The sequence below is a fragment of the Bombina bombina genome, chromosome 6, assembly GCF_027579735.1.
Source record: "Bombina bombina isolate aBomBom1 chromosome 6, aBomBom1.pri, whole genome shotgun sequence".
NCBI lineage: Eukaryota > Metazoa > Chordata > Amphibia > Anura > Bombinatoridae > Bombina > Bombina bombina.
In genome coordinates this window covers 896,633,916-896,649,068 of record NC_069504.1, presented here as the reverse complement: position 1 = coordinate 896,649,068, position 15,153 = coordinate 896,633,916, and the positions used below count along the sequence as shown (strand labels likewise).

Genomic DNA, 15,153 nt, shown 5'->3' with positions numbered 1-15,153 from the left:
TTTTGGGCTAAATCGATTGATATTAACACTTATTTAGCCTTGAGGAATCATTTATTCTGGGTATTTTGATTTAATAATATCGGCAGGCACTGTTTTAGACACCTTATTCTTTAGGGGCTTTCCCAAAGCATAGGCAGAGTCTCATTTTCGCGCCGGTGTTGCGCACTTGTTTTTGAGAGGCATGGCATGCAGTCGCATGTGAGAGGAGCTCTGATACTTATAAAAGACTTCTGAAGGCGTCATTTGGTATCGTATTCCCCTTTGGGTTTGGTTGGGTCTCAGCAAAGCAGATACCAGGGACTGTAAAGGGGTTTAAAGCTTAAAACGGCTCCGGTTCCGTTATTTTAAGGGTTAAAGCTTCCAAAATTGGTGTGCAATATTTTCAAGGCTTTAAGACGCTGTGGTGAAAATTTGGTGAATTTTGAACAATTCCTTCATGTTTTTTCGCAATTGCAGTAATAAAGTGTGTTCAGTTTAAAATTTAAAGTGACAGTAACGGTTTTATTTTAAAACGTTTTTTGTACTTTCTGATCAAGTTTATGCCTGTTTAACATGTCTGAACTACCAGATAGACTGTGTTCTGAATGTGGGGAAGCCAGAATTCCTATTCATTTAAATAAATGTGATTTATGTGATAATGACAATGATGCCCAAGATGATTCCTCAAGTGAGGGGAGTAAGCATGGTACTGCATCATTCCCTCCTTCGTCTACACGAGTCTTGCCCACTCAGGAGGCCCCTAGTACATCTAGCGCGCCAATACTCCTTACTATGCAACAATTAACGGCTGTAATGGATAATTCTGTCAAAAACATTTTAGCCAAAATGAACCCTTGTCAGCGTAAGCGTGGCTGCTCTGTTTTAGTTACTGAAGAGCATGACGACGCTGATATTAATATCTCTGAAGGGCCCCTAACCCAATCTGAGGGGGCCAGGGAGGTTTTGTCTGAGGGAGAAATTACTGATTTAGGGAACATTTCTCAGCAGGCTGAATCTGATGTGATTACATTTAAATTTAAATTGGAACATCTCCGCATTTTGCTTAAGGAGGTATTATCCACTCTGGATGATTGTGAAAATTTAGTCATCCCAGAGAAACTATGTAAAATGGACAAGTTCCTAGAGGTGCCGGGGCTCCCAGAAGCTTTTCCTATACCCAAGCGGGTGGCGGACATTGTTAATAAAGAATGGGAAAGGCCCGGTATTCCTTTCGTCCCTCCCCCCATATTTAAAAAATTGTTTCCTATGGTCGACCCCAGAAAGGACTTATGGCAGTCAGTCCCCAAGGTCGAGGGAGCGGTTTCTACTTTAAACAAACGCACCACTATTCCCATAGAGGATAGTTGTGCTTTCAAAGATCCTATGGATAAAAAATTAGAAGGTTTGCTTAAAAAGATGTTTGTTCAGCAGGGTTACCTTCTACAACCCATTTCATGCATTGTCCCTGTCACTACTGCCGCATATTTCTGGTTTGATGAACTGCTTAAGGTGCTCGATAGTGACTCTCCTCCTTATGAGGAGATTATGGACAGAATCAATGCTCTCAAATTGGCTAATTCTTTCACTCTAGACGCCTCTTTGCAATTGGCTAAGTTAGCGGCTAAGAACTCTGGGTTTGCTATTGTGGCGCGCAGAGCGCTTTGGTTGAAATCTTGGTCGGCTGATGCGTCTTCCAAGAACAAGCTACTAAACATTCCTTTCAAGGGGAAAACGCTGTTTGGTCCTGACTTGAAAGAGATTATCTCTGATATCACTGGGGGTAAGGGCCACGCCCTTCCTCAGGATCGGCCTTTCAAGGCAAAAAATAGACCTAATTTTCGTCCCTTTCGTAAAAACGGACCAGCCCAAGGTGCTACGTCCTCTAAGCAAGAGGGTAATACTTCTCAGGCCAAGCCAGCTTGGAGACCAATGCAAGGCTGGAACAAGGGAAAGCAGGCCAAGAAACCTGCCACTGCTACCAAGACAGCATGAAATATTGGCCCCCGATCCGGGACCGGATCTGGTGGGGGGCAGACTCTCTCTCTTCGCTCAGGCTTGGGCAAGAGATGTTCTGGATCCTTGGGCGCTAGAAATAGTCTCCCAGGGTTATCTTCTGGAATTCAGGGGACTTCCCCCAAGGGGGAGGTTCCACAGGTCGCAGTTGTCTTCAGACCACATAAAAAGACAGGCGTTCTTACATTGTGTAGAAGACCTGTTAAAAATGGGAGTGATTCATCCTGTTCCATTAAGAGAACAAGGGATGGGGTTCTACTCCAATCTGTTCATAGTTCCCAAAAAAGAGGGAACGTTCAGACCAATCCTAGATCTCAAGATCTTAAACAAATTTCTCAAGGTCCCATCGTTCAAGATGGAAACCATTCGAACTATCCTTCCTTCCATCCAGGAAGGTCAATTCATGACCACGGTGGATTTAAAGGATGCGTATCTACATATTCCTATCCACAAGGAACATCATCGGTTCCTAAGGTTTGCATTCCTGGACAAACATTACCAGTTCGTGGCGCTTCCTTTCGGATTAGCCACTGCTCCAAGGATTTTCACAAAGGTACTAGGGTCCCTTCTAGCGGTGCTAAGACCAAGGGGCATTGCAGTAGTACCTTACCTGGACGACATTCTGATTCAAGCGTCGTCCCTTCCTCAAGCAAAGGCTCACACGGACATTGTCCTGGCCTTTCTCAGATCTCACGGCTGGAAAGTGAACGTGGAAAAGAGTTCTCTATCCCCGTCAACAAGGGTTCCCTTCTTGGGAACAATTATAGACTCCTTAGAAATGAGGATCTTTCTAACAGAGGCCAGAAAAACAAAGCTTCTGGACTCTTGTCGGATACTTCATTCCGTTCCTCTTCCTTCCATAGCTCAGTGCATGGAAGTGATCGGGTTGATGGTGGCGGCGATGGACATAGTTCCTTTTGCGCGCATTCATCTAAGACCATTACAACTGTGCATGCTCAGTCAGTGGAATGGGGACTATACAGACTTGTCTCCGAAGATACAAGTAAATCAGAGGACCAGAGACTCACTCCGTTGGTGGCTGTCCCTGGACAATATGTCTCAAGGGATGATGTTCCACAGACCAGAGTGGGTCATTGTCACGACCGACGCCAGTCTGATAGGCTGGGGCGCGGTCTGGGGATCCCTGAAAGCTCAGGGTCTTGGGTCTCGGGAAGAATCTCTTCTACCGATAAATATTCTGGAACTGAGAGCGATATTCAATGCTCTCCAGGCCTGGCCCCAGCTTGCAAGGACCAGGTTCATACGGTTTCAATCAGACAACATGACGACTGTTGCGTACATCAACCATCAGGGGGGAACAAGGAGTTCCCTAGCGATGGAAGAAGTAACCAAAATTATTCTTTGGGCGGAGTCTCACTCCTGCCACCTGTCTGCTATCCACATCCCAGGAGTGGAAAATTGGGAAGCGGATTTTCTGAGTCGGCAGACATTGCATCCGGGGGAGTGGGAACTCCATCCGGAAATCTTTGCCCAAGTCACTCACCTGTGGGGCATTCCAGACATGGATCTGATGGCCTCTCGTCAGAACTTCAAAGTTCCTTGCTACGGGGCCAGATCCAGGGATCCCAAGGCGGCTCTAGTGGATGCACTAGTAGCACCTTGGACCTTCAAACTAGCTTATGTGTTCCCGCCATTTCCTCTCATCCCCAGGCTGATAGCCAGGATCAAGCAGGAGAGGGCGTCGGTGATCTTGATAGCTCCTGCGTGGCCACGCAGGACTTGGTATGCAGATCTGGTGAATATGTCATCGGCTCCACCTTGGAAGCTACCTTTGAGACGAGACCTTCTTGTTCAGGGTCCGTTCGAACATCCGAATCTGGTTTCACTCCAGCTGACTGCTTGGAGATTGAACGCTTGATTTTATCGAAGCGAGGATTCTCAGATTCTGTTATCGATACTCTTGTTCAGGCCAGAAAGCCTGTGACTAGAAAGATTTACCACAAAATTTGGAAAAAATATATCTGTTGGTGTGAATCTAAAGGATTCCCTTGGGACAAGGTTAAGATTCCTAGGATTCTATCCTTCCTTCAAGAAGGATTGGAAAAAGGATTATCTGCAAGTTCCCTGAAGGGACAGATTTCTGCCTTGTCGGTATTACTTCACAAAAAGCTGGCAGCTGTGCCAGATGTTCAAGCCTTTGTTCAGGCTCTGGTTAGAATCAAGCCTGTTTACAAACCTTTGACTCCTCCTTGGAGTCTCAATTTAGTTCTTTCAGTTCTTCAGGGGGTTCCGTTTGAACCCTTACATTCCGTTGATATTAAGTTATTATCTTGGAAAGTTTTGTTTTTAGTTGCGATTTCTTCTGCTAGAAGAGTCTCAGAATTATCTGCTCTGCAGTGTTCTCCTCCTTATCTCGTGTTCCATGCAGATAAGGTGGTTTTACGTACTAAACCTGGTTTTCTTCCAAAAGTTGTTTCTAACAAAAACATTAACCAGGAGATTATCGTACCTTCTCTGTGTCCAAAACCAGTTTCAAAGAAGGAACGTTTGTTGCACAATTTGGATGTTGTTCGCGCTCTAAAATTCTATTTAGATGCTACAAAGGATTTTAGACAAACATCTTCCTTGTTTGTTGTTTATTCAGGTAAAAGGAGAGGTCAAAAAGCAACTTCTACCTCTCTCTCTTTTTGGATTAAAAGCATCATCAGATTGGCTTACGAGACTGCCGGACGGCAGCCTCCCGAAAGAATCACAGCTCATTCCACTAGGGCTGTGGCTTCCACATGGGCCTTCAAGAACGAGGCTTCTGTTGATCAGATATGTAGGGCAGCGACTTGGTCTTCACTGCACACTTTTACCAAATTTTACAAGTTTGATACTTTTGCTTCTTCTGAGGCTATTTTTGGGAGAAAGGTTTTGCAAGCCGTGGTGCCTTCCATTTAGGTGACCTGATTTGCTCCCTCCCTTCATCCGTGTCCTAAAGCTTTGGTATTGGTTCCCACAAGTAAGGATGACGCCGTGGACCGGACACACCTATGTTGGAGAAAACAGAATTTATGTTTACCTGATAAATTTCTTTCTCCAACGGTGTGTCCGGTCCACGGCCCGCCCTGGTTTTTTTAATCAGGTCTGATATTTTATTTTCTTTAACTACAGTCACCACGGTACCATATGGTTTCTCCTATGCAAATATTCCTCCTTAACGTCGGTCGAATGACTGGGGTAGGCGGAGCCTAGGAGGGATCATGTGACCAGCTTTGCTGGGCTCTTTGCCATTTCCTGTTGGGGAAGAGAATATCCCACAAGTAAGGATGACGCCGTGGACCGGACACACCGTTGGAGAAAGAAATTTATCAGGTAAACATAAATTCTGTTTTCTCTAGACTTGGAGTTGGGAGAGTCTTAATGAAGCGTTATCCTCATTCTACCTGATCAGTTTCTTCCTGGACATATTCAAATGAGGCTTAGGTTGAATACATTCGCAAGCCGGCAACATGGTCTATATATCTTTTTCACAATTTTACCTCAAACGTTTTTTGCTTCTTCAAGAAATATCGAATGTGGTGGCGCTGTGTCACCTCAGGGGATGCAAGCTGCTCTTTTCCTCTGTGAAACCTGCCGCCTTTTACCTCCAAAATAAAAAAGCTCACAATGGTGTAGCACGTTTCAAATAAAATGGTAGGCGCACAAACGGGTCATACTCACAGGATTTCAGTTTTAAATCAGCTGTTTATTAAAACCATCACAAGGGTATCATCAGATGCACCTTAAGATTTTATTAAAATATAGCTCAACGCATTTTGGCAAAACAAGCCTTTCTCAAGAACATAAAATCTATATGTCAATACAAGTCACTCCAACTTGCTTTGACACTCTGTGAGTATGACCTGTTTGTGTGCCTACCATTTTATTTGAAACATGCTTCACCATTGTGAGCTTTTTATTTTGCAGTTGAAAGAAGGCAGATTTCAGAGGAAAAGAGCAGCTTGCATCCCCTCTTCACACCAGAATAAGTAGGTACTCTACACCTTATGATAGATGTGATGGATGACCGGCTATCTTGCTTGAGAGTATCAATCACTCTCTCAGAAAAACCTCTCTTGGCTAGGACTAAGCGTTCAATCGCCACGCAGTCAACCTCAGAGAATCTAGATTCTGATGAACAAAAGGACCCTCCTGGTAGAACTAGATTGAAACTCGGAGGAGCGGTGGTAGGTCTAAAGTTTTGCAGAGGGCTCCGTTTGAGCCTATGCATTCGGTTGACATTAAATTGCTGTCTTGGAAGGTTCTTTTTCTACGGACTATTGCTTCGGCACGCAGAGTCTCTGAGATGGTGGCTTTGCAATGTGAGCCTCCTTACCTGGTTTTTCTCCCTAAGGTTGTGTGTGATCGCAACATTAACCAGGAGATTGTGGTTCCTTCCTTGTGTCCCAATCCTCCTTCGAAAGGAATGATTACTTCATAATTTGGATGTGGTTCGGGCTTTGAAATTCTATCTTCAGGCTACAAAGAATTTTACACAGACTTCCTCTTTGTTGTCTATTCTAGGAAGCATAGAGGGCAAAAGGCTTCTTCCACTTCCCTATCTTTTTGGTGGAGGAGCATTATTCGCTTGGTATATGAAACAGCGGGACATAAGAATGAGGCCTCAATGGTGCAGATTTGTATGGCGGCTGGTCCTCCTTACATACTTTTTTTTTTTTTTTTTAAGAATTTACAAATTTGATGTTTTTGCTTTGGCTGAAGCAGCTTTTGGGAGAGAGGTTTTGCAGGCTGTGGTGCCCTCAGAATAGGGTCTGCCTCTCTTTTTAACCTCCTGTTTTCATTATGTCCTCTTGAGCTTAGGTATATGTTTCCCACAAGTAATGAATGAAGCCGTGGACTCTCCTCATATTAAGAAGGAAAACATAAATTATGCTTACCTGATAATTTCATTTTGTTCTGTATGTGGAGAGTCCATGGCCTCCGCCCGTTTTCTCCTTGGGCGGACCTAAACTTTTGTTGTTCTTCTGGCACCTTTTATGCCCTGATATTTCTCCTACTGTTCCTTGTTCCCTCGGCAGAATGATTGGGGGATGAGGGGAGTTGGAGAGGTATTTAAAAACAAATGTGTAAAAACACACAAGAGGGCGCTAGTATGTCTGGTGACACCGTGAAAAAATAAAAAACAATAAAATATAATATAACTTGGTATAGATAAATACTACAAACTGAGTGCAATCAAATTATTGTTATATATGAATTACTAATAATAATAATAATAATGGAAAGTGACACCTCATTAATATTGCATAGTGAAATAGTTCAAATTTTATCATAGATAGTCTAATGGATCACCAGGAGTCCACAACAAATTCCAACAGGTGGATTCAGTTTCCAGATGGCTGTGAAAATGATCCTCTCCTCCGATGTAGAACCAATGATCTGTATAAATTACAAATAGAAAGGGACGACCATTGTGTGTATCGACAGCTCAAAAGACCCCACACATACAGCCCACTCTAATCCAGGGTACTCACACTTTGGCTGAGCACACCAGTGTGCTTGTGGATACGATCTGGTTATCTGAGCCAACCAGCTTGCTCTCTCACAGGCAGCGTTCTCCTCGCAGCAGCTGTACACCAGCAAACTTCTTGTAACTTCACGGCCGTATGGTAATGAGCACCTTGCTTAGTTAGGAATGGCGGACAATGATTTAAAAATACAAAACTTCTTTAATCGTTGGTATTATACAAATTCCTTCATACACAAGCAGGTGGATAGTGTACACAGATTAAAAATTGCTACGCGTTTCTCAGCACTATCGGCTGTTTCCTCAGGCATAAAACAATACACATTTAAACCGGCTTTATAATGCCGCTCATTACCATACCTCTAATCACTTTAAGGTGTGTGTATAGACGGACCAATGAGATCCTGTCTCATATGTGTCCACACCCAGCGATCATTCTACCTGTTCGTTAACCTTAATATATTAGTGCATATAGGTATCAAAGATAAAATATCTCATAAATGCTAAAAATTCACATATAAAACCCCATATTTATATATCTATTGGGATCATTGTTATTTAATAGTTTTTCAAACCCATAGATTTATTTAGTTATATTCTAGTTGACTATGTAGTATTTGAGAATGACATGAATGGTTAATGCAGTCTGACAAATCCATTGGAGACTCCGCGGTCTTCCTTTAAATTACATACAGTTCTCCGATGTGTCAAAAACAATTGTGTATATATACTCAAAATTACCGTTATTATGTTACTACCTACAGAGAGAATTAGCCCCCACTAGCCTTTTTGTGGGAACATATTCGCCTTTTCACTGACTAACGATGTTAAAGGGGCACATTTACTCAGAAAGTGCACAGTGCAAGAGGTATTTAAGCCTTTCTCTGGGGTGTCTTTGCCTCCTCCTGGTGGCCAGGTTCTGTATTCCCACAAGTAATGAATGAAGCCGTGGACTCTCCTCATACAGAAGGAAAGGAAATTATCTGAAAAGCATAAAAAAATTTTTTTTTGTCCTCTAATATTTGACTGCGAACAATAGACATTTTTGTCGAAAGAACTTTTCTCCTAAAATTGCACCTTTTTCTCTAATTCCCAACAATGTCTGTCTTTTGCAGGAGCGGGAGCAAATCACAGTTAGCCAGCTATCCCTTGTAGATCTGGCTGGAAGTGAAAGGACGAATCGCACAAAGGCTGAGGGTAACAGGCTGCGTGAAGCAGGTAATATTCTAACACCTTATTTATAGTATTCATGAAATGCAGTAGAATTGCCCAATCAACAACTACATAATGAAAAATAATTGCAATAGCTCTCCGTATGTCAAATGAGCAATAGATTTTTTTTTTACGCATTTTAAAATTTCCTCCATTTCCGTGACACATTAATATGACCGCCATCAGCCAATCAGACTTGTATACACTGACTTCTCGCACATGCTCAGTAGGTTGCTGATGTTTCAGTGTGCATAGAAATATTGTAGTGGAAGTAAGTTAGAACGTTGTGTGTGGGTGTTTTTCTTTCCTAAGACACGGAGAGTCCACAACGTCATTCCAATTACTAGTGGGATATTCACTCCTGGCCAGGAGGAGGAGGCAAAGAGCACCCCAGCAAAGCTGTTAAATGTCACTTCCTTTATGCATAACCCCCAGTCATTCTCTTTGACTCTGTCAATGGAGGACGTGAAGTTTGTGTCTGAAGATATTTATTCCTTTTTCGGGTACTTTTCTCTGCTAGCAAGGATTTGGGTTTAGCTGTCCATGTCAGTCTCTTGAGTAAGAGTAGTGATGGCTTTTAAGCAGTTAAAAAACAAAGCAAGGACCACCTCACCACTTTCTAACATATTTGCTGCCCTTGGTATAGAAAGCCAGAGTTGGTTACTCTGTTCTTTCTTTTCATTCTTTAATACAGGGAGTCCACAGCTGCATTCATTACTTATGGGGAATACAAAACCTGGCCACCAGGATGCGGCAAAAACACCCCAGCCAAAGGCTTAAATACCTCCCTCATCCCCCAGTCATTCCTTGCCTTTCATCTCAGAAGGTTCATTAGAGAAGTGTCAGAAGATTTCGGAGTAGTGCCTTAGGAAGGGTATCTACCCTTCGAGATGGGACTGGAGTTTTAAGTAATCTTGTCAGCCTCTCAGTGGGCATTGATGAGTTAGTCTGAAGATGCAGGGAGAGTCTTTCTGCGAACCCATCCAGACTCCATATTAACAGCTCCTAAGCAATCCGCGTTGACAAGTTTTGCTGCTTGCTTTTCTTCACTCAAGTCCATGTCAGAAGCAACGCTACAGTCTGTCAAACTTGAAGGACCGTGTTTTTTTGTGTTCCACGGCATAGATTCCAGTAAGATCATTTAATAATAATAAAATAATATAATAAAATATAATAATAATAATAATAATAATAATATAATAAAATAATAATATAATAATTATTATTTATATAGCGCCTAAGACAGGGTCACAGTGTGACTCTCTTTATCGTTATGGAATCAAGGGTTAATATCCCCTGAGGGGGGTTATTGAACAGTGGGGGTTTTTTAATCATATTTATGTGATTTCGACTGCTTTGTGTAGGAGACATTCGGGCTCATAGGCTGATACGGAACGTACAGGTTATTTTTTATTTTGTTGTTAATATTTGAAAGCTGCACAGTTTTATTAAACTGGTGCTTTTTTTCCTTAGCGGGGGTGGTCCTGCATGACGCACAGTTTGACTGGGAGTGGTCACTTTTCTCCATTTCCTATTCCTGACTGATTGTCTGCGACGAGGAGCAAGTTTCTCTAGCTGTCTGGATCATAGGAGGTGGTGAGTGCCCCAGCCATTGGGGGTATAAGGTGCCAGTTATTTTTTCTATAATTTATATTAGACAAGTTATGGAGGATTTTGATAACTTTTGAGGAGGATTCCTCTAATACAGAATTCGATACCTGTGTATATTGAGGAGGCCCGGGTAGTCCAGCCCTCTCAATTATGTTCCGTATGCTGCAACAGGGTGTTCTCATCAACCAATGTTGAGATGTTAGAGACCACTGAGCCATCCGCCTCAGGATTTGTCCCGTGAGGTGTGTTTGCTAGTATCTTCTGTTCCTACACATGCAGTTTCGAGTGCCGCTGCTCCTTCGACTGAAGGGTGCTTTTTTACATAAATTGATAGTCCACAGCTGCATTCATTACTTTTGGGAAATAAGAACCTGGCCACCAGGAGGAGGCAGATACCCCAGCCAAAGGCTAAAATACTCCTCCCCCGGTCATTCTTTGCCTTTCGTCCCAGGAGGTTGGTAGAGAAGTGTCAAGTTTGTGTTAGTCTCTTATGGAGGGTAGTACTCTTCGACATGGGACGGGAGTTTTAACTAATCCTGTCAGCCTCTCAGTGAGGGCTTGGATGAAAGTTAGAGTCTGGAGATGCAGGAAGAGTATTTCTGCGATACCATCCCGACTCCTTTTTACAACTCCAAAAGCAATCGGCGTTGTTTAACTTTGCTGCCTGCTTCCTTCTTTCAAGTCCATGGCGGAGGCGAGGCTACTATCAGTCACACTTTAAGGGCTGTGTTCCTGTTCCACGGCGTAGATTTCGGTAAGATCATTTAATTTTACTTCTTCATGATTGTACTGTAACTCATTTGTTTCTGCGAACTCACATGATCTCAGTGGGACTCCTTTTAGTATCTTGGAATCAAGGGTTAATATCTCCTGGATTATTTTTAATCATGTTTGTTATGTGATTCAATCTGCTTATGTGTAGTGTTAACTGGGCTTGTGGCTTTTTGGAACATAACGGCCCTTCGAAGTGACGCAACCTTACGGTTGGGCACGCTTTTTTTGGACTGTACTTTTCATCTTGTGACTGGGCGTGTTTACATTCTGGTCTCCCATTTCCTCATTCCTGACTGTGTGGTGATGGAGAATTCTAGTCTGCTGGTTTCTGGTTCATAGGAGGTGGTGGGTGCCACAGCCATTGTGGGTGTCAGGTGCCGTTTAAATTGTTTTATATATAGTCTATTTTTTTTATATCCTTTATCCAGTTATGGAGGATGCTGATGTTGAGATTGTTCAACTTTCTGATTCAGATTCTTCGTCCTGTGACAAATATGAATTGGCCCCATTGACTCGGGTCAGTCAGTTATGTTCTTTAGGCTGTCTTAGAGCGCCTTGTTCCTCGGGCTCGGGGATTCAAGGGACAAGCCATCTGCCTCGGGGGGGCCCTGTCCTCCGGGAGGCAAGTTTCCTACCGCTCCCTACTACTACACATGCAGGTAACGCAGATTACCCAGGTTATGTGTTTTCCCTCCTCGGAGGTTGTGGCACATTTTTCGCTTTTACATACTTTTGGCACTTGTCTACAAAGTCCAGATGTTTATTTGCGATTGTGCTAGTGCCCGAGGTCTCTCGGCCAATGGAGGGCATGCACAGTTCCCTGCGGGTGTAACTGTTCCTGAGTGTTGTGCTTTTCGTTATAGGCTGGCTCGCCTTCGTGCTTTACTCAGACACGTTTTTGAGCTGTTTGGGGAACCTATCCGTCGGTCGGTTATGGGACTTATCAGTCTCCTCCGAATGGCTCACCTCGTTAGACATGGGGGCATGAAGTAATCTCGTTTAAAGGGACAGTCAACACCAGAATTGTTTTTGTTTAAAAAGATAGATAATCCCTTTTATTACCCATTCCCCAGTTTTGCAAAACCAACACTTATATTAATACACTTTTCTCCAACATAGGTGTGTCCGGTCCACGGCGTCATCCTTACTTGTGGGATATTCTCCTCCCCAACAGGAAATGGCAAAGAGCCCAGCAAAGCTGGCCATATAGTCCCTCCTAGGCTCCGCCTACCCCAGTCATTCTCTTTGCCGTTGCACAGGCAACATCTCCACGGAGATGGCTTAGAGTTTTTTGGTGTTTAAATGTAGTTTTTGTTCTTCAATCAAGAGTTTGTTATTTTAAAATAGTGCTGGTATGTACTATTTACTCTGGAACAGAAAAGAGATGAAGATTTCTGTTTGTAAGAGGAAGATGATTTTAGCAACCGTTACTAAAATCGATGGCTGTTTCCACACAGGACTGTTGAGATGAAGTAACTTCAGTTGGGGGAAACAGTGGGCAGACTTTGCTGCTTGAGGTATGACACATTTCTAACAAGACTTGGTAATGCTGGAAGCTGTCATTTTCCCTATGGGAACCGGTAAGCCATTTTCTTAGTTTAAGTAAAAGAATAAAGGGCTTCATTAGGGCTTAAAAAACGGGTAGACATTTTTCTGGGCTAAAACGATTACTTTACTAAGTATATTTGGCAGATTATTACTTTTAATAGTTGTTAAATCTTGGGGATTGTTTTAATAAAAACGGCAGGCACTGTATTGGACACCTTTTTCACTGGGGGCCTTTTCTAGTCATAGACAGAGCCTCATTTTCGCGCCTCTAATGCGCAGTTGTTTTTGGAAAGCATGGCATGCAGATGCATGTGTGAGGAGCTAAGATCCACTGAAAAAGCTTATTGAAGGCATCATTTGGTATCGTATTCCCCTCTGGGCTTGGTTGGGTCTCAGCAAAGCAGATTCCTGGGACTGTATAGGGGTTAAATGTAAAAACGGCTCCGGTTCCGTTATTTTAAGGGTTAAAGCTTTCAAATTTGGTGTGCAATACTTTTAAGGCTTTAAGTTACTGTGGTGAAATTTTGGTGAATTTTGAACAATTCCTTCATACTTTTTCACATATTCAGTAATAAAGTGTGTTCAGTTTAAAATTTAAAGGGACAGTAACGGTTTTATTGTAAAACGTTTTTTGTGCTTTGTTGACAAGTTTAAGCCTGTTTAACATGTCTGAACCATCAGATAATGATGTTCTATATGTATGAAAGCCAATGTGTCTCCCCTTTTAAATATATGTGATATATTTGTGTCATAATGTCCAAACAAAGTAGTGATAATAATGCCATAGATATGATATTGCCCAAGATGATTCCTCTAATGAGGGGAGTAAGCATGGTACTGCATCATCCCCTTCTGTGTCTACACCAGTTTTGCCCACACAAGAGGCCCCTAGTACATCTAGTGCGCCAATACTTATTACCATACAACACTTAATGGCTGTAATGGATAATTCTATTGCATGCATTTTTTCCAAAATGCCTACTTATCAGAGAAAGCGCGATTGCTCTGTTTTAAACACTGAAGAGCAAGAGGACGCTGATGATATCTGTTCTGACATACCCTCACACCAATCTGAAGGGGCCAGGAGGGAGGTTTTGTCTGAGGGAGAAATTTCAGATTCAGGAAAAATTTCTCAACAAGCAGAACCTGATATTGTAACTTTTAAATTTAAATTAGAACATCTCCACGCACTACTTAAGGAGGTATTATCTACTCTGGATGATTGTGACAATTTGGTCATTCCAGAGAAATTAGGTAAGATGGACAAGTTCCTAGAGGTTCCGGTGCCCCCCGATGTTTTTCCTATACCCAAGCGGGTGGCGGACATAGTAAATAAGTAGTGGGAAAGGCCCGGCATACCTTTTGTCCTCCCCCTATATTTAAGAAATTATTTCCTATAGTCGACCCCAGAAAGGACTTATGGCATACAGTCCCCAAGGTCGAGGGGGCGGTTTCTACTCTAAACAAACGCACTTCTATTCCTATAGAAGATAGTTGTGCTTTCAAGATCCTATGGATTTAAGGTTAGAGGGTTTGCTTAAAAAGATGTTTGTTCAGCAAGGTTACCTTCTACAACCAATTTCATGCATTGTTCCTGTCACTACAGCTGCGTGTTTCTGGTTCGAAGAACTAGAAAAGTCGCTCAATAAAGAATCTTCGTACGAGGAGGTTTTGGACAGAGTTCAAGCTTTTAAATTGGCTAACTCTTTTATTTTAGATGCCGCTTTGCAATTAGCTAGATTAGCGGCGAATAATTCAGGGTTTGCTATCGTGGCGCGCAGAGCGCTTTTGCTTAACATCCCTTTCAAGGGTAAAACACTGTTTGGCCCTGACTTGAAAGAGATTATTTCAGACATCACTGGGGGAAAGGGCCACGCCCTTCCTCTGGATAGGTCTTTTAAGGCTAAAAATAAACCAAATTTTCGTCCCTTTCGCAGAAACGGACCAGCCTCAAATTCTACACCCTCTAAGCAAGAGGGTAATACTTCTCAAACCAAGCCAGCCTGGAGGCCGATGCAAGGCTGGAACAAGGGTAAGCAGGCCAAGTCACCTGCCACTGCTACCAAAACAGCATGAAGTGTTGGCCCCCGATCTGGGACCGGATCTGGTGGGGGGCAGACTTTCTCTCTTTGCTCAGGCTTGGGCAAGAGATGTTCAGGATCCTTGGGCGCTAGAAATAGTTTCTCAAGGTTATCTCCTGGAATTCAGGGAACTACCCCCAAGGGGAAGGTTCCACAGGTCTCAATTATCTTCGAACAGGCATTCTTACACTGTGTAGAAGACCTGTTAAGCATGGGAGTGATTCATCCTGTTCCATTAGGAGAACAAGGGATGGATTTTTACTCCAACCTGTTCATAATTCCCAAAAAAGAGGGAACATTCAGACCAATTTTAGATCTCAAGATTCTAAACAAGTTTCTAAGGGTTTCATCGTTCAAAATGGAAACCATTCGAACGATCCTTCCTACCATCCAGGAAGGTCAATTCATGACCACGGTGGACTTAAAGGATGCGTACCTACGTATTCCTATCCACAAGGAACA

The 15,153-nt window shown here is 42.8% G+C and overlaps 1 protein-coding gene across 10 annotated transcripts in view; it reads left to right on the top strand.

The window, feature by feature from the left end:
* The window catches only part of KIF23 (kinesin family member 23), a 263,401-nt gene that overhangs the window by 95,165 nt on the left and 153,083 nt on the right, over window positions 1-15,153 (top strand). For all 10 annotated transcript variants that reach the window (XM_053718482.1, XM_053718481.1, XM_053718489.1 and 7 more), the window contains one exon: window positions 8,581-8,683. In XM_053718482.1, the coding sequence (XP_053574457.1) occupies window positions 8,581-8,683 (103 nt within the window). The remainder of the gene's footprint in view (window positions 1-8,580; window positions 8,684-15,153) is intronic.